The following is an 18810-nucleotide window of genomic DNA, read 5'->3' as shown; positions in this document are numbered from 1 at the left end:
TCACTGGGTATATGTGAGGGTTTACATCCACTTTAAGAAAGGAAGTTCCAGTTATGATAATACATATTTTTTCCTGCAACTGACACAATTATTTATACTAACACCCAACTGGAACCCATGGGCCAACAAATAGAACTGCATACAACTGAATGACATTTTCAATGAGCAATCAACTGTTCACACTCTAATGACTGACTTCTGTTGACTCGGCTTGTTGTAAACATTTTCGTGATTAGCAGCTGCAGGCAGTGGGTCAATTGGCTGCAGCCGCTGAGCAGTGTTTTCTGACAGTGAAGGGTCATCACTGTCAGAATACAGTGTCTCAGCAGGGAGGATTCTACTCTCCACCTCGATTGTGTGGATAAAGCAATCCAATCTTTGGCATAGCTTACAGACCTGCATTGCAAACAAAGCTGTAAAACACAACCATTTTATATCACTGCAAACAGTCTGAAAATATGATAAGCAAATATGGATGTGCTCATGTAATTAATAATCACAATTTAAATAGATTCAAATTACTTTTGGAAGGATGACCCCCCTAAATGATGGGAGGTTGGACACATTATATGTACACTAATACATGATGCAATGCCTCTAATATATAAATGACTTTATACAAATAAAACAATGAATTACCTTTGTTATAACATAATATAATTAGAAGTTTTAAATTTGCCTATAAGGCTATTTCTGCTATGTCAATAATTATAAATTGCACTAAATAACATATGTAATCACTTTCTATGTGATTATTAAAAAAAAGATGATAACAGTCCATACAATTCATCAGATAACAATTGTATAATTCATAATGAATGATTTAGTAACCAGAGACGCTTTGTTATTATAGGTCTAAATATATATTCTACACACGCCATCTGTTTCTACCAATCTAAGAGCAGAGGATGCTCCTAAATGATACAATACATAAACGTCCTTTTGTAAGTATTGCAGTGCCTTAAAAAGGTATTCATATCCCTTGAAATTTTCCACATTTTGTCATGTTACAACCAAAAACGTAAATGTATATTATTGGGATTTTATGTGATAGACCAACACAAAGTGGCACATAATTGTAAGGTGCAAAGAAAATGATAAATGGTTTTCAACATTTTTAACAAATAAATATGTGAAAAGTGTGACATGCATTTGTATTAAGCCCCCCTGAGTTAATAGTTTGTAGAACCACTTTTCATCCCCACAACATGATGCTTCCACCACCATGTTTCACAGTGGGGATGGTGTGTTCAGGGCGATGTGCAGTGTTCGTTTTCCGCCACACATATTTTGTCTTTTGGGAAAAATTTAATTTTTGTACCCCACCTGGCTTTTCGCAAATGGAAAACTGGACTTCTTATGGCTTTCTTCTTGCCACTGTTCCATAAATACCATTTTGTGGAGTGCATGACTAGTTGTCTTGTGGATATATTCTCCCATCTGAGCTGGGGATCTCTGCAGCTCCTCCAGAGTTACCATGGGTTCTCTTGGCTGCTTCTTTGATTAATGCTCTCCTTGCCTGGCCTATCAGTTTAGGTGGACAGCCATGTCTTGTTTGGTTTGCAGCACACGGCTCTTGGAATAGATTCATTAAGCAATTTGGTACTTAATTGACTGTAATAGGGGATACAGTTTTCTTTATATAATACTAATTATTTCAGTTACACAGGATTACACTAGATAAATGTTTCATAGCATACCATTAAAATATTGTCCATCAGAGCAGGTCACAAGATGGCACATGCCATAGGATGGCTCTTTCCCATCTGGACAATGGTCACAATCTCGTGGTGATGGTCCATGGCAGGTCTGGCAGGATTTATGACAGCTTTCACATTGCCAGTTCTTTGAATTCTGGAACGTACCATCTGGGCACTTAAGTATACAATCCGCATCTGTAAAACACATTCTGTTTAGAATTACTGACATAGTAATGTGGTTGCATATATGTATAGAACTTTTAAAGTCTTGATCCTATAATTAGTACATACATATCCTATTTTATTGTATGTCCAGTGTCTGTCTTGCCATACTTAAAATCATGCACAGAAAACACGTATATACAGTGGTGTGAAAAAGTGTTTGCCCCCTTCCTCATTTCCTGTTCCTTTGCATGTTTGTCACACTTAAGTGTTTCGGAACATCAAACCAATTTAAACAATAGTCAAGGACAACACAAGTAAACACAAAATGCAATTTGTAAATGAAGGTGTTTATTATTAAAGGTGAAAAAAAATCCAAACCATCATGGCCCTGTGTGAAAAAGTGATTGCCCCCTAAACCTAATAACTGGTTGGGCCACCCTTAGCAGCAACAACTGCAACCAAGCGTTTGCGATAACGTGCAATGAGGCTTTTACAGCGTCCTGGAGGAATTTTGGCCCACTCATCTTTGCAGAATTGTCCTAATTCAGTTACATTAGAGGGTTTTCGAGCATGAACGGCCTTTTTAAGGTCATACCACAACATCTCAATAGGATTCAGGTCAGGACTTTGGCTAGGCCACTCCAAAGTCTTCATTTTGTTTTTCTTCAGCCATTCGGTGGTGGACTTGCTGGTGTGTTTAGGATCATTGTCCTGCTGCAGAACCCAAGTTCGTTTCAGCTTGAGTACACGAACAGATGGTCGGACATTCTCCTTCAGGATCTCTTGGTAGACAGCAGAATTCATAGTTCCTTTTATCACGGCAAGTCTTCCAGGTCCTGAAGCAGCAAAACAGCCCCAGACCATCACACTACCACCACCATATTTTACTGTTGGTATAATGTTCTTTTTATGAAATGCAGTGTTCCTTCTACGCCAGATATACTTGGACACACACCTTCCAAAGAGTTCCACTTTTGTCTCATCGGTCCACAGAATGTTGTCCCAAAAGTCTTGGGGATCATCAAGATGTGTTGTGGAGAAATTGAGACGAGCTTTGATGTTCTTTTTGCTCAGCAGTGGTTTTCTCCTTGGAACTCTGCCATGCAGGCCATTTTTGCCCAGTCTTTTCCTGATGGTGGAGGCATGAATGCTGACCTTAACTGAGGCAAGTGAGGCCTGCAGTTCCTTGGACGTTGTTGTGGGGTCTTTTGTGACCTCTTGGATGAGTCGTCGCTGCGCTCTTGGGGTAATTTTGGGCGGCCGGCCACTCCTGGGAAGGTTCACCACTGTTCCATGTCTTCGCCATTTGTGGATAATGGCTCTCACTGTGGTTCGCTGGATTCCCAAAGCTTTGGAAATGGCTTTATAACCCTTTCCAGACTGATAGATCTCAATTACTTTCTTTCTCAATTGTTCCTGAATTTCTTTGGGTCTCGGCATGATGTGTAGCTTTTAAGGATCTTCTGGTGGACCTTACTGTGTCAAGCAGCTCCTATTTAAGTGATGCCTTGATTGTGAACAGGTGTGGCAATAATCAGGCCTGGGTGTGGCTAGAGAAATTGAACTCAGGTGTGGACAACCACAGTTATAGTATGTTTTAACAAGGGGGGCAATCACTTTTTCACACAGGGCCATGATGGTTTGGATTTTTTTTCACCTTTAATAATAAACACCTTCATTTACAAATTGCATTTTGTGTTTACTTGTGTTGTCCTTGACTATTGTTTAAATTGGTTTGATGTTCCGAAACACTTAAGTGTGACAAACATGCAAAGGAACAGGAAATGAGGAAGGGGGCAAACACTTTTTCACACCACTGTATCACAAGCTGTCTGAATCCACAATTTTACCAAGTGAAAATTATTTTATACTGTTTAAAGTGGTTGTACACCCGGTACAACCAATTTTACCTACAGGTAAGTCTATATTAAGGCTTACCTGTAGGTACTTGAAAAATCTCCTAAACCTCCACGGTTTAGGAGATATTTACTAAAAAGTAAAACCCACTAGGGTTTACTTCCTCTTTAAAGTGGTTGTTAATGCTCAAGGTTTTTTCTTAGGTAAAATACCTTCTGTGTGCAGCAGCCCCACCTATTACCTGAGCCCCATCTCAATCCAGCAATGTGCATGAGAGCAGCAGCTCTCCAGGGTCTCTGCCTCCTCATTGGCTGAGACAGCAGCGTGAGACATTGAGCTCAATCACAGCCAGTGAGCCAGTAAGGAGAGAGCAGGGGCAGAGCTGAGCCTGCTCGGGTGCCCCCTCATAGTAAGCTGCTTGCTATAGAGGCACTCTGAAGGAGGGAGGGGCCAGGAGCGCTGGCAGGGGACCTGAGAAGAGGAGGATCAAGTCTTCTCTGTGCAAAACCACTGCAAAAAGCAGGTCCATATGACATGTTTGTTATTTTAAAAAAATATAAAAAAAAATAAACAGCCATTGATATCACTTTAAAACGTATCTTTATTATATTTGAACCATATACAATATTGTAATCTAGCATATCAATGAAATTACCTTCCATTACAAAACTCAAATGCTCTTATTAAGCAAAAAAGGGAGTTGGCACTCAATCACTAATCTTCTATACTTCTTTCATTACATTTTCAACTCACGTTTAGGTAATACAGAGATGCTCACGCGTTTCGGCCAATGTGGCTACAATTTTGTGAACGTCACTGTATTACTTGAATGTGAGCTGAAGATTTAATAAAAGTACAGAAGATTAGTAATCATGTGCCAACTCCCTTTTGGAGTATACAAATTTATGTATATTTACAGAAATTCCTCATAAAGTGTAGCTCAATTAATCCTTAACAATGAAATATATATTCATGTGATTATTATAATTTAAAGGAAGTGTCGCCACATTGGTTGAAATGCGTGAACATCTCTGTATTACCTGAATGTGAGCTAGATTTCATAAAGAAGGTATAGAAGATCAGTGATCATGTGCCGACTCCCTTTTATCTTTTGGATGATTGCTTACAGAAGCTTGAGTGAGCACCGTACCCTGGTTGTTTCAGAAAGGGTGCCGGAAGTTGAGCATTCTAATTTTCTGAATATTTTCTTTTATTAATTAGCAAAGCTTTATGATTGTTAGAGAATATAAATGTATTTATACTTACATAAATTCCTCATACAGTATAGTTCTATTAATCCTTAAAGCTGAAATATATTCACATTGATTATTATAACTTAAAGGAAGTGTGAACTCTATTTTTTTACATTACATTTTTTACACTAAATTTGTGTAGCACGGATCTTCATGATGTTGCTTATAAAATTCCTACTAATAGTCTGCTATAGAGATTTAATGAAGATAACAAAATCAAATATCTATATTTAGTGTACGTGTATGTTGGGTGTATACTGTGCTTTTATTTTGGTGTGCTTTTCTATCTCTGAGTGAGTGTATGAATGTATGTGTGTGTTTAGCTATTCAGAGCTGAACAAATAGGTGACAGGTATGCAGCAAAGTGGCTGATAAGAGTTTATAGCTCTCCTTTCTTACCATGCAGATAATATCCACTTTGGCAGGAAGAGCAATGTGTTTCATTGTGGCATTCACGACACCATAGCGGACAGGTCATACACATTTTCCTGCCATTGTCTTCGTAGGTTTTCAGGGGGCAATGTTTTCGGCACTGAAGACGATATCTAAAATTGGGTGCATCATTGAAAACATGAAAACATCTTGTAAGAAAAATAACAATAAAATACTTAAAGTGGAAGTAAACCCTTCTATCGTTTTCAGTGAAGGAAGCTGCCATCTTGGCCTCTAATGGTTCTTCAACTGCCATAATGTTGCACATGTGATCAGTTATGAAACCAGCCATTGGATGGTTTGAAAGTTTGGTTGAGAGCACAACCAATGTGAAAGTTAGCATTTCCGGCATGCCGGGAATGTAAGTGTTTTTTTAAACTGGGTTTACTACCGCTTTAACAGACAGAGCCACACAGCACCAGGGCATGTTTCTAGGTCTGGAATGTCAAAAACCTGAATCAGGTAGATCACCCATAAAATACTTTAATATGCAATACATCCAAAAACCAAGACTATTTCATACACATTTACTTGTCTGTTTCTAATGCATTCAGTAAAGAGTTACCAACGTGATCACCAGGCTCATCTTATTGAGAGCTCCATACATAAGAGATTTTGGGGTTGATTTACTAAAACTGGAGAGTGCAAAATCTGGTGCAGCTGTGCATAGAAACCAATCACCGTTCATTTTTTTTTTTTGTCAAAGTTTAATTGAACAAGCTGAAGTTAGAAGCTGATTGGCTACCATGCACAGCTGCACCAGACTTTGCACTCTCCGGTTTTAGTAAATCAACCCCAAAATCTCTTATATATGGAGCTCTCAATAAGATGAGCCTGGAGAGGTGTTGTTGGGGAGTTTTATTATGTTTTTGTTTTGTTTTTTATAAAGTTGGCTTATATCATTTCAAAATATCAAGTCGCGCTTTATATTAAAAGAATGACAAATATGGTATGATAACCTTATTTAAATCAAACAAAAAGTGAGAAACTGGTCAAATAGTGTATAATTGATAGTCCATTTAGATTGATAGTTGATCTCCACTGTGCAAATATCACACAAAACACCCAGGAATGGTGATAAAAGAAAAAGGTCTGCCTTCCACTTCCACACAAACTGCCGCTTACCAGCTCCTATGGATCTCTTAATAATAGGAGCCTATGGCTTGATACCCAGCCCCGAGCCTTTGATTGCACAAAGCCAAGATCCCAGCATCTTCGCAGGAGTTTATAGCTCACACAGGAAAGTTATAGCAGATGTTTTCCAGAAAAGAATAATAAAGACCAGGCACCAGGGCGACGTCAGGTGTGACGAAACACGTAGGGAGGAGCGACATGCTGACATCAACGCGATACATGTAAGTCCTGGACCACGGCTCCTACCGAGAACCAGCCGGCTTAGTTTTTACTTTGCAAATGATGCTTTTATTTAAATGTAAGTGCATGACCTCTTATTTTTCTAAATAAATAAATTCTTTGTGGTTTTACTCTATGGAAGCCCTCTATTATTCTTTTCTGGGAAGCATCTGCTATAACCTTCCCATATGAGCTATAAACTCCTGCGTTGACGCTGGGATTTTGGCTGCGTGTAATCAAAGGTCCGGGCTGGGTATCAAGCTATAGGCGTGTGTGATCTCATATAACTAAGAGATCCATAAGAGACAGTAAGAGGCAGTTTGTGTGGAGGTGGAAGGCAAACCTTTTGCTTTTATCACCACTCCTTGGTGTTTTGTGTGATATTTGCACAGTGCAGATGGCCTATCAATCTGAATGGACTATCAGCGATATACTATTTGACCAAATTCACACTTTCTGTTTGATATAAATAAGGTTATCATACCATATTTGTCATTCTTTTAATATAAAGCGCGACTTGATATTTTGAAATTGTTTATTGATGTGTGTATCTGTTCACATTCACTATATATATATATTTGGCTTATATAATGAGTTTAAAATTATCAATGAATGGTATACGTTTAGGGTGGAATTGATCTTTAAATTCTGTGAGTTCTACGCTGTACCTCCCTCTTGCATATAGAGATCCACCACCAAGGTGAACTTCAAGGCTGGGAGGAGAACAATACAGGTGGACATATGAATATATGAATAAATAATTGAATTGATAAATAGGAAAGCATATGACCAGATTCTCCATTCTCAAGTGACTGGCTTGGTTGTCAATAAACCTACAGCAGTCAGCATGAAGACTGGTCCTTGTTGGAAGTGATCAATTTATGGACATTGTCCTGCACCAACGCCAACAGTGCTTTTGACTCACAGGCAAAGCCTTTAGGGAATCCTAAAAGACTGCCCTGATTAGTAAATACTGGGTAAGAGGCAATATTTCTGTACTGAATATCAATCATAATCCTCTTGTCATTATTCTAGAGTGGCCCATAGTGCTTCTTTCCTGGTCAATAACTTGCTCTGACAATAATGGCCCAGTCTGCTGTAAGTGGTGTGTGGCTAAGTCACATACATCTGTATATAGCTACAAATTCAATTGGGTTGCTTTACTAAAGGCAAATGGGCTGTTCACTTTGCAACAGAATTTTCACTTTGCAAGGGAAATAAAAAATAAAAATAAAAAACACAATTTTTACTTGCACATAATTCAATGATGAAAGTCAGCAGAGTTCCACTAAGTTACGAGAAAATCAATTTGCTAAGTGCAAACTCCCTTGCAAAGTGAACAGACTATTTGCCTTTAGTAAATAATCCTCTTTGTGTTATTGTTTGTTATATGTTGTATTAGTTTCTGCAGAGAATTATGCATTCTCACTAATAAATTAGGATACCAGTCACTCACAGAAAATATCCTTGTAGGCAGCTGAGGCAGATTTCAGGATCGTCTGTATAAAGACAAAATATGAACATTAATTAACATCTTTAATTGTCATATGTTTTGGGACAGTGGTCTCCAAACTGTGGCCCAGGGGGATGCGGCCCTTTGCTTGCCTTTATCTGGCCCTTGAGGCATAATTCCTTCCACTTATGAAAACATTGCAATTGCATAGCCTGGATCCACCGCTTTAAACTGAGACTAGTAATAATCCACTTGAAATAATATTACAACCTATCACCATAAGAAATCAATATATATGGTGCAGATCACGTGACCAATGTCCATATGCAAAAAGAAGAAGGGAAACCCAACCAAGAAGGTCACATCTTCGGAACACCCCGGTTGAAATAAACTATTTTATTGTAGAAAAAGCACCATTTGAATAATAAACAACAAGGATCTGGTGAAAAGGCAAGAAAAAAATGTAAAAAAAAATGTAATTTAATTTTAATAGTGTTTTGGCAGGCTTTTTCACCAGATCATTGTTTATTATTCAAATGGTGCTTTTTCTACAATAAAATCGTTTATTTCAACCATGGCATTCCGCAGACGTGACCTTCTTGGTTGGGTTTCTCTTTCCGCTTTTTGCTTAATTCTTTGCACTGACAACAAAAATGGGGCACTATACCTCCCACTGACACCAACTATTTCTCCTCCTAATACCAAAGATCAGGCATTGTTTAGTCCCACTGGACACAGTCCGGCCCCCCTAAAGTCTGAAGGACAGTAAACTGGCCCTTTCTTTGGAAGGTTTGGAGATTCCTCTTTTAGGATACATTTTTGCATTTAGTGACCTAGGGCCACCAGAATACTCAGTTCTGTCCAAATTCCCCATTGGATTGTCCATGTAGTAAAATTGGTAAATAGAGTAAGAAAAATCCAGCTAAACAAGCTTTAGTCCACATTATGCTCTTGAAAGAGGGTCAAGGATACAAAAAGGCAGCAGGTTACATTGTTAATCACTGGTACAGATGCAAAAGAGAAGTATCAGATTTGCAAGGGAATGATGTCTAAAATAACCATGTAATGCTAAATTCAGTATTTACAACCATTTTTTATTATCACTTGCTGTGCTTCCCTAATTTGGATTTTGAGATTTAAAGTATAACTAAAAAGAAAACTTAATTTTTTGTTTTGGATACAGTGAGGGATTATAACACCAGTTTTTATTGTTGTCTGTGCCCCAGTTAAGGTGATTCAACCTCTCTATTTGCCCTATTTACCATTATCACCAAAAGTGAAATTAGAAAAAAATCACAAATCACAAATCACAAAAGAACAGTAAGCGAGAGGAAATCTTCTAATGGGGATACTATTTTTGGTGACCCTGGTGACAATGGAGGTATTTCCTCTCATTTCCTGTTTTGGACAGGAAGTGAAGGGAAAACTGTATCCCACAATGGGATGCAGAAAGCAAAAACATTACAGGGGTTATAACTCTATCCAAAATGGAAAAAGTGTTGTCTTTAGTTCCATTTTTAAATTCACTAGAGGTTCCTTTAAAGTATATTGGTTCCATTGAGATATCTATACACAAATATACATCTTTTGTCATACATCATAACAAATGATTTAGGACTTTGCAACCCTAAAAATTGGAGATAGTACATTTTATAAGAATGTCATAGATTTCTCACCTATTGTACATGCTTTGCATCCAGTTCCACAATCAACACAGTCTCCCGTCTCAGGATCTTGTACTTGACCTGGTTATGAGTTTACAAGGAAGAGACAAGATAAAAAAGTCACAAAGCCACAAAGAACAGTTACATAATTGTTCACACTTTTATTAACTTTCAAAACCAAAAAGCCAACCACAGATATGAAAACCTTATAACAAAGAACCCATCAACCTATAAAGATTGTGCAGTCCCAGGTAGCACTTACAAAATTTCCTCCATCCTTGATGCCTCACCCAGCCCACCACCCCTAACAACTGTAACTTCCTAGCCTAGCACCCCCTAGTGATAACTGCTATTAAATAACCCCCTTGTTTTATAGAAAAAAATGTATCTGAAGCTACATGTAGGCAAGAGCCTTTGACTGTAAATAGAGGATTGACAGATGACCCCACCACAAGATGTGCAGAAATAAAAAATAAGGAAATATGAAAAATAGGGAGGTACAAATGTCTCACATGAAACAATGGATTGTGGGACATCTTCCTGTCCTTAAACAGCCAAAAATAAATAAAAAATCTTGTACTTGCTTTCCATCACCAACAACATTTTTGCAAGACATCATGGGGTTAATTTACTAAAGTCAAATAGACTGTGCACTTTTGCAAGTGCAGTTGCTCCAGAATTTAGTAATTGAGGGGGAGCTCTGCTGATTTCCATCACCCAATCATGTGCAAGCGAAAACCGTATTTACCTGGGCGGCGGACTGCCCCTTTAACGTCACAGCACTCCCCCTCCCCTCTGCTGCCATAATCACACAAGACGAAAAACATGACAGGTTCAGAGAAAGGGCGGAACCTTTTGAGTTAAGAAGCAGGTGATTGGCTACTAGGCAGCGGGGCGGTCTCAGCAATCAATAACCTGCTTTTCACTTGCAAAGTCCCACTATTTGTCCAGACCTGCCATGCTTCCCGTCTTATGTGATTAAGGTAGCAGAGGGGAGGGGTAGTCCTGCGATGTTATGGAAGGGGCAGTCAGTAGTGTAATACCGCTTGAGGGCTCTGTGATGGGGGGGATATGTTATGGGGCAGTCTGTGATTGGAGAGATCTGTGATTGGGGGGGATCTGTTTTGGAGGGCCCTGTGTTGGGGAAATCTGTGATGGGGGGGTGAATCTGTTATGGAGGGCTCTGTGTTGGGGGAGTCTGTAATGGGGGATCTGTTATGGGGATCTGTGATGAGGGATCTGTTATGGAGGGCTCTGTGTTGGGGGAGTCTGTAATGGGGGATCTGTTATGGGGGGCTATGTTATGGAGGGATTTTGTGATGAGGATCTGTTATGGAGGGCTATGTGTTGGGGGAGTCTGTGTTGAGGGGCTCTGTGATGGGGGGATCTGTTATAGAGGGCTCTGTGTTGGGGCAGTCTGTAATAGGGGATATGTGATGGGGTATCTGTTATTGAGGGCTCTGTGTTGGGGGAGTCTGTACTGGGGGGGATCTGTGATGAGGAGATCTGTGATGGAGGGCTCTATGTTGGGGTGGTCTGTAATGAGGGGATCTGTGATGAGGGAGTCTGTAATGGGGGATCTGTGATGGGGGTCTGTGATTGGGGGGATCTGTTATGGAGGGCTCTATGTTGGGGGAGTCTGTGATGGGGAGATCTGTTATGGAGGGCTCTGTAATGGGGGTCCTGTGATAGGGAGGAGTCTGTGATGGGGGTCTGTGATTGAGGGGATCTGTTATGGAGGGCTCTGTGTTGGGGGAGTCTGTGATGGGGGAGATCTGTTATGGAGGGCTCTGTGTTGGGGGAGTCTGTGATGGGGGAGCTCTTTTACGGAGAGCTCTGTAATGGGGGGATCTGTGACGGGGGAGATCTGTTATGGAGGGCTCTGTAATAGGGGGATCTGTGATGGGGAGGAGTCTGTGATGGGGGGTCTGTGATTGAGGGGATCTGTTATGGAGGGCTCTGTGTTGGGGGAGTCTGTGATGGGGGAGATCTGTTATGGAGGGCTCTGTAATGGGGGAGTCTGATGTGAAGGTGGGGGGGGGGGAGTTCTGTAATGAGGGGATTCTGTGAAATACTAATAAGTTTATGTTGATTAAAATTGTTCTTTATTTGAAATATTGTATTCATTTTTTGCATGACAAATAAGCTGTGTGCATAGGAATTTGTTTATATTTATTTCAAACTATAGTCCGGGCCCCCAACAGTCTGAGGAACCGTGAACTGGCCCCCTGTTTAAAAAGTTTGAGGACCCCTGCTCTTGAGCATCTGCACAGTGCATTCTATTTGCCTTTAGTAAATCAACCCCAATAAGTGTTTCTGACAGTGAAAGTATGTTAAGATGTTGAATTGACCCCAAGATTAGCTCTAAATAACCTAACCTCACCCAAATGCTACAATAGGCAACCAAATCAGGGTAGATATTCGGCTGCTTATAGTCATGCTAAAGAAAAAAAACAAATCAACAACCTAATATATATCTACCCCTTGCTCCAAAATTCTCTGTGATTCTTTATTTACATATTATTTGACTGTAAATTATTTTTCAATAATCATTTGTGTTGATGTTGGCTAGCTGTAGGCCTAACACATACATCATCTTACAATTATCAATAAAATGAGCGGGGCTTTATGCCCTTACTGGTGATAGTTAGCCCTGACAATGTCTCAATTACTTCTATTGTTCATTGTTCCTAAACAGGCATAAGGGAGACCATAGGTGATTAAACCTCCATTTTACAAACATTATTTATACCTTTTCTATGCAGTCGGCTGTCTCTCCGTGGCTTGTGAAGCAGCATTTCATATGAAGAGAACTGCAGAGTCAACATGTTTCTGCTGTATTCAGTATCCCTGCTGAATGTATTCCTCAGATAAACGGCAGAAGTGATGAATAACTTTTATTATACTATCACCACCACCTGTTCTATCTTATCTGAACAGCACAGCACACTAAAAAAGGTCACACCTTTGTGTGCTAAAATGAATTCATTCTGATTTTTGTTATACATTTTTTTTACTGCTTCACTGCATTTCAAAGGCTAACCTCACGTTAATTAATAATGTTCTATACAGGTATAAGCTACACACTATCATGCCTTCCAATTTCCTGAGATAGGAATGAGGGACACCTATTAACAAAAGCATGTAGGCGTAGGACACGCCCACTATCTCCTTAAATGAGAATTGGTTAAACCCGTAAGTGCTTTTTTTACCAGTACTATTCCTTTACATTGGCTTTTGGCATTAACAAATGCAGCAGTTTAGCAATTGGATGAAAAGTTTAGTGCTGTAAAACACTTTTTTCAAATAGATAAGTAGAGCATTTTATATACAACTACATAGGCATGCCCCCAGGGTGTGCCAGGTGTGCCTGGGCACACTCTAATCACCCAGTGTGGTGCAGATTCCCCCTGTATAGACTCCTGATATTTCACCAAAACCCCCCAACAGGGCTCCTGCAAAAATTATAATAAAATGAAATAATAAAAATAAAAACTACTGACACAGTCCACTATCCTACTGACACCAATCTCTGCCCTAACACCGTCCATTGCTCTGCTGACACTGTCAGTATATATACACATGCACACACACGCATGTGCTCATGCAATAGGCTGTGCACATCTATATACAACTATACAGAGAGGACCAAAATGAGGGACAAGTGAGGAGGAAAGTGGGACAGAGAGATTTTGTTCCGAATGAGAGGGACAGTCCCTTGAAATCAGGGAAAGTTGGGAGCTAAGCACTATAGTATCATAATTCAGCTATAAGTCTAATGACAAAGTAAGGGGACTCAGAAAGTAATGTAAGTCTGAAATATATGGGACCATTTACACTGCCCTCTGACTAAACCAGAACAGTTTAGTGGGGGGCAATGCGAAATTAGTAGAGTGCCAGCAATTCCAAAATCCTTTAGAAGAATTATTAAAATAGTGATTATAAAACAAGCTAACATGTTTCGGCACATGGCCTTGAACAATCACTGTTATGCCATAAATAAAGTCTTCTAAAGGATTTTGGAGTTGCTGGCTTGCTCTGCTAATTTCAGATTGCATCCAGTGGATGGAGGACACTTTAGGGCATGAGCACCCATGTAAGGATTTCACCAATGAATCCAGGATGTGTTCCCTTGTTAGAACACTGCTATTTACTTCTTGTGCCGGTTTAGTGGAGAGGCAGCTGTCCATTTTGGATGCACTCTGACAACTTTCACACTGTGGCGGCTGGTCCGTTAGCACCGATAGTTTTAGTGGCGCTTTTAAGCCGCTAGCAGGGCACTGTTAACCCCTGCTAGCAGCCGAGGAAAGGGTTAATAGTGTTTTGCGGCACTGCCGAAGTACTTTGCAGGCGTGGATACACGGCTCCCACACCGCCCCAAATATGCTGCTTGCAGGACTTTTTTCCCATCCTGCAAGCGCACTGCCCCAGTGTGAAAGCACTCAGGCTTTCACACTGGGCTGGCTTGAGAGGTGCTTTTCAGGCACTTTACAGGCGCTATTTTTAGCCCTAAAACGCCTGAAAAGCACCCCAGTGTGAAAAGGGTAAGACAGCAGAAGGGGGTGTTGCATGTTTCTGCACTTTACAGAGTTCCCTTTTTTACCTTTTTTGGTTTGGTCAACTTTATTTTAAGTGCCACCTCATTGATGTATATATACTGTGTCTTCCTGTGATATAACAACGCATGTCTGCATTTAATCATTGGTCTCTACACCGAACCTCTGGGCTTTACTGCAGTGTGAATGTTTTCAATTATTTTCTAGGTGCTCTAGTGGTGACTGGTGTTCTTCCAGTTACTGCACTATGTGTGCCTCAGTCTTATGGTAGTGGTGCTTAATTGTAAAAAAAACAGTAGCAGAGTTGGAAAAAAGTTTAAAAATACTTCAATAAAAGTTGCATAGTTTCATAGTTAGTCAAGTTGGAAAAAGACACAAGTCCATCTTGTTCAACCAACAAAAGAGGAAAAAAAACAATCCCATAATACACAATCCTTTACCCACTGTAAAAAATATATATAATATATACATAAATACCAGCCTTTAACCATCCAGGCTGGTTAAATATTGGTTAGGTGGGAATCCTATGTACATGAGTGAGTTGACGGGGTTGATTTACAATGACCTGGAGAGGGCAAAATCTGGAGCCAATCAGCTTCTAACTTCAGCTTGTTTAATTAAGCTTTGTCAATAAAACCTGGAATCTGATTGGTTTCTATGCACAGCTGCACTAGATTTTGCACTCTCCATTTTCAGTAGGGCCCCTTTCACACTGGGGCGGTTTTCAGGCGCTACAGAGCTAAAAATAGCGCCTGTGTAATGCCTGAAAAAAACGGGGGGGCTTTCACACTGGAGCAATCAGGAAGAATATCCCCAACTAAGGTGCTCATATAAATCTAGTGTGTATATATATAGAACAACAACTTCATGAACAACAAAGTGTCTTGCACAACAAAGTGTAAATAGTGATCAAAGTTGCATCAAAAGTGCTGAGTGCATATTATAAACGTGGAACGAATTAAAACACACAATAATCAAAGTTGCATCAAAAGTGCTGAGTGCATATAATAAACATAAAACAAGTTAAAACACACAATAGTCCGGCTAAGTGAACGAAGTCCAGTGAAAGTATCAAATGTAATTATAAAGTGGCTCAGTGCTTGTAAAGTGCATGAAGACTCTTCCTCCACTCCGGTGATTCCACGTGTTAGTGCACACACTAGGTAATTACCTCACCGCTGTAAAGTATACAGCGTATCTGCAGCCTTCTCACAGGTACACGGGGAATCAAAGGGGGGGGGAACTTCAAGTAGTCACTCTTTGGTCACCGTCCATGTAGCCGCTCCATAAGTAGATTCCAATATGGCTCAAAAAATATGTGTAAGGGCGACCATAGTGTAGTAAGTTTTAAAATCACAACAATTTATTCACAACTCAAAATTACTCACAAACAGCCGAGGTGAGTCAAACAGTAACAACAACAGAGCTACGAGCGAACCGCTCGGGTGCAGGCGTCACTTCCGGTCTCCGTACCTACGCGTTACGTCACTTCCCGTAACTTCAACTGGCATGAGACATCCCAGTTGAAGTTCCATCCTTTTTTTTATATATATTTATTCTCTACATGAGTATGTGTCTCATGGAAGTGTTTGCAGCATCCAGCTAATCAGACAAAATTATCACTCCTTATTCCATATATAGCGCAGGAGCCTAATTTAAACACTAATTGGTATTTTCACACTGGAGCGGTGCGCTAGCAGGACGGAGAAAAAAGTCCTGCTAGTCGCATCTTTGGAGCGGTGAAAGGAGCGGTGTATTCCCCTCGGTGCTTGTGGATTTGCTTGTCTAGGCTCTGAGGAAAGGGGTTCTCCCCTGAAACGCGTCAGCAATTTCGTTGGGGTATCGGTCGATTTACTTGACATCAGATCCGGGCTTGTTGATGTTCGATGAGGTGGACCTTGCTGTATTGATTATGCCTTTTATCAATACTCGTTTGTGAGTAGCCATTTTGCTATATGTTTGGTTTTGAATAAAGCTCTGTATATGGTAATGCACTAGATCAGTGTGCCCTCCTTTTTTGTTTTGTCCTAAACCGCTCCTACCATTGAAATCAATGGGGAAGCACGGCTATACCAGCGGCAAAGTGCTGCTGCTGCAGCGCTTTGCAGGTGGTTTTAACCCTCTGTCGGCCGCTAGCAGGAGTTAAAACCGCCGCTAAAATGACTGTAAATCTCCGCTAAAAATAGCGTCGCTTTACCGCCGACGCCCGCACCGCCCAGTGTGAAAGGGGCCTAAATCAACCCCAAAGTATCCTTGTTTTAACTCAAGTGGATTCTTTTCACTGAAGGGTTAATATGGCTGGAGTTACAAAGAGGATTGACTGCACCCCACAGAACATCCTTCCCAAACTCAAACTAAAAGTAGCCATACACAGCTCAATTTTCGCTCATTCAACCTGCAAGCTGGGTGGAGCTTAAAAGGCCACCTATACCTCAAATTTTGACTGATTCAGAAATCAAGGTGTCTTCATGCCGGCTGCACACATATATGTGGCCTTTCCGTGCTTCCAACATGGTAGCCAGCATTTACCGGAAAGCTCCTGATGCATACTAGCAATTGGGAGCTTTTCGATCATGTGACTGCTGTGACAGCCAATCACAACGGTCACATAACCCAAATGCCCACCATTTGGAACCCCTAAAGGGCTGAGAGGCGGTCAGCAGGAGGGGGTTAAACCAATGTTGTACTTGCATAGAAAAACAATTTAGTGTATGTAAACTCTAACAAGAACATCTCTAATTGTGTCCTTTTTGTCTGTATAATGTTGAAAGTGTTATGCTATATCCGTTCAATAAGTGCAAAGGTATACCTGTTGATCCTGCCAGAAATCTTGTGAGCTGATAACTTCATGTGCTCCCTGCCTAAGCTGCATTCTTATCATTAGCATAGTTTCCAGTTTTCCCCGTGGACTATAAAACACCTCCCTCCCTATGGTATGGCGAAAAGGAAAAAGGGAGATGTTCTGTTGTCTTTTCCTAGGTTGACAACACAGCTCCTCCATAGATATAATACAGTGAGTAAGCATTGTCATGCTAGGACATGAACTGTGTTGCTGGTAGGAGATCGTCAGGTGAAAATACATGCAAATGAGTCTTAAAAAGAAAACAAATGCAGTCACCACATCTAAGGACTAGTAAGATGCAGTATATTACTTTTTATGCTTGTTATTATATAGACTTTAAAAGGAAATGATTAATGATAAATACTGAGGCAGCTATTGATGACCTTTGCTTCTGAATAAAGTAGTAATCTGGCTGCTATACTGATCCGATGCATTTATGGTTACAAGTGTGTAGATGTGGAGTTTCGACTGTACTCTGGTTTAGTGATTTTAAGAATTGAAGCCTGAGGCAATCAGGCTGCTAGAACAAGATTGTTAATGGTAGCCCCATATTTCTCTTACTATCTTTCTGTAATTCTGTTGAGGATCATATTTTGCACTAATAAAATTTGCATGCTGCTTAACCACTTGGAGTCCACGCTATAGCCGAATGACGGCTACAGTGCGGATCTGAATTTCCGGACGCTCCTGCAGGGTGCACGCGCTGTGATCACAGAGTCACTGAGACTCAGGTGATCGCAGATACGGTCCCGGCCCCTTACCACATGATCAGCTGTCAGCCACTGACAGCTGATCACGTGTGTAAACTAAAGCTCGGTAATCGTTTTTTTGACAGCGTGAGGAGAAAAAAAAGCTGATCACCGGCTTATGTGCAAGGGACATCGGTCCCGAAGAGGAAGGAGGTACATCTGCCTCATCTGTGCCAATCAGTACCCCCTGCCAGTGCCACCTGCCATTGTCACCTGCCAGTGCCCACCAGTGACACCTATCAATGCCCATGAGTGCCACCTATCAATGCCCACAAGTGCCACCTATCAATGCCCACCAGTGGTGCCAATCAGTGCCTCATCAGTGCCACCTAGCAGTGCTACCTATCAGTGTAATCTACCAGTGCCGATCAGTGCCCATTATTGCCACCCATCAGTGTCCATCACTGCCACCCATCAGTGCCCATCACTGCCACCTATCAGTGCCACCTATCAGTGCCACCTATTAGTGCCACTTCTCAGTTCCCACCAGTGCCACCTATCAATGCCCTTCAGTGCCACCCACCAGTGCCACCTCTCAGTGTCACCTCTCAGTGCACACCAGTGCCACCTATCAGTGCCCACCAGTGCCACCTTATTGGTGCCCACCAGTGCAGCCCATTGGTGCCCATCAGTGCAGCCCATCAGTGCAGCCTGTCGGTGCCCATCAGTGCAGCCTCATCAGCGTACATCAATGAAGGAGTAAAATGACCTGTTTGCAAAATTTTATAACAAAATATGAAAAAATATATCATTTTTTTTTAAATTTGGACTTTTTAAATTTTTTAA

At 40.8% G+C, this 18810-nt stretch overlaps 1 protein-coding gene across 1 annotated transcript in view; it reads right to left on the bottom strand.

Moving 5' to 3' along the window:
* The window catches only part of LOC143962737 (cysteine repeat modular protein 2-like), a 198547-nt gene that overhangs the window by 151047 nt on the left and 28690 nt on the right, over positions 1 to 18810 (bottom strand). Inside the window, exons 3-6 of the mRNA XM_077472135.1 lie at positions 9890 to 9958; positions 8217 to 8259; positions 5375 to 5520; positions 1701 to 1895 (exon numbers count right to left, since the gene is read on the bottom strand). Coding sequence (XP_077328261.1) covers positions 1701 to 1895; positions 5375 to 5520; positions 8217 to 8259; positions 9890 to 9958 — 453 coding nt within the window. The remainder of the gene's footprint in view (positions 1 to 1700; positions 1896 to 5374; positions 5521 to 8216; positions 8260 to 9889; positions 9959 to 18810) is intronic.

This window comes from Lithobates pipiens, unplaced genomic scaffold (assembly GCF_037356315.1).
Source record: "Lithobates pipiens isolate NorthernLeopardFrog02 unplaced genomic scaffold, aLitPip1_a1.2 Scaffold_8, whole genome shotgun sequence".
NCBI classification, from domain to species: domain Eukaryota; kingdom Metazoa; phylum Chordata; class Amphibia; order Anura; family Ranidae; genus Lithobates; species Lithobates pipiens.
The sequence above is the reverse complement of the archived record's forward strand: the minus strand, read 5'-3'. Positions and strand labels throughout refer to the sequence as shown.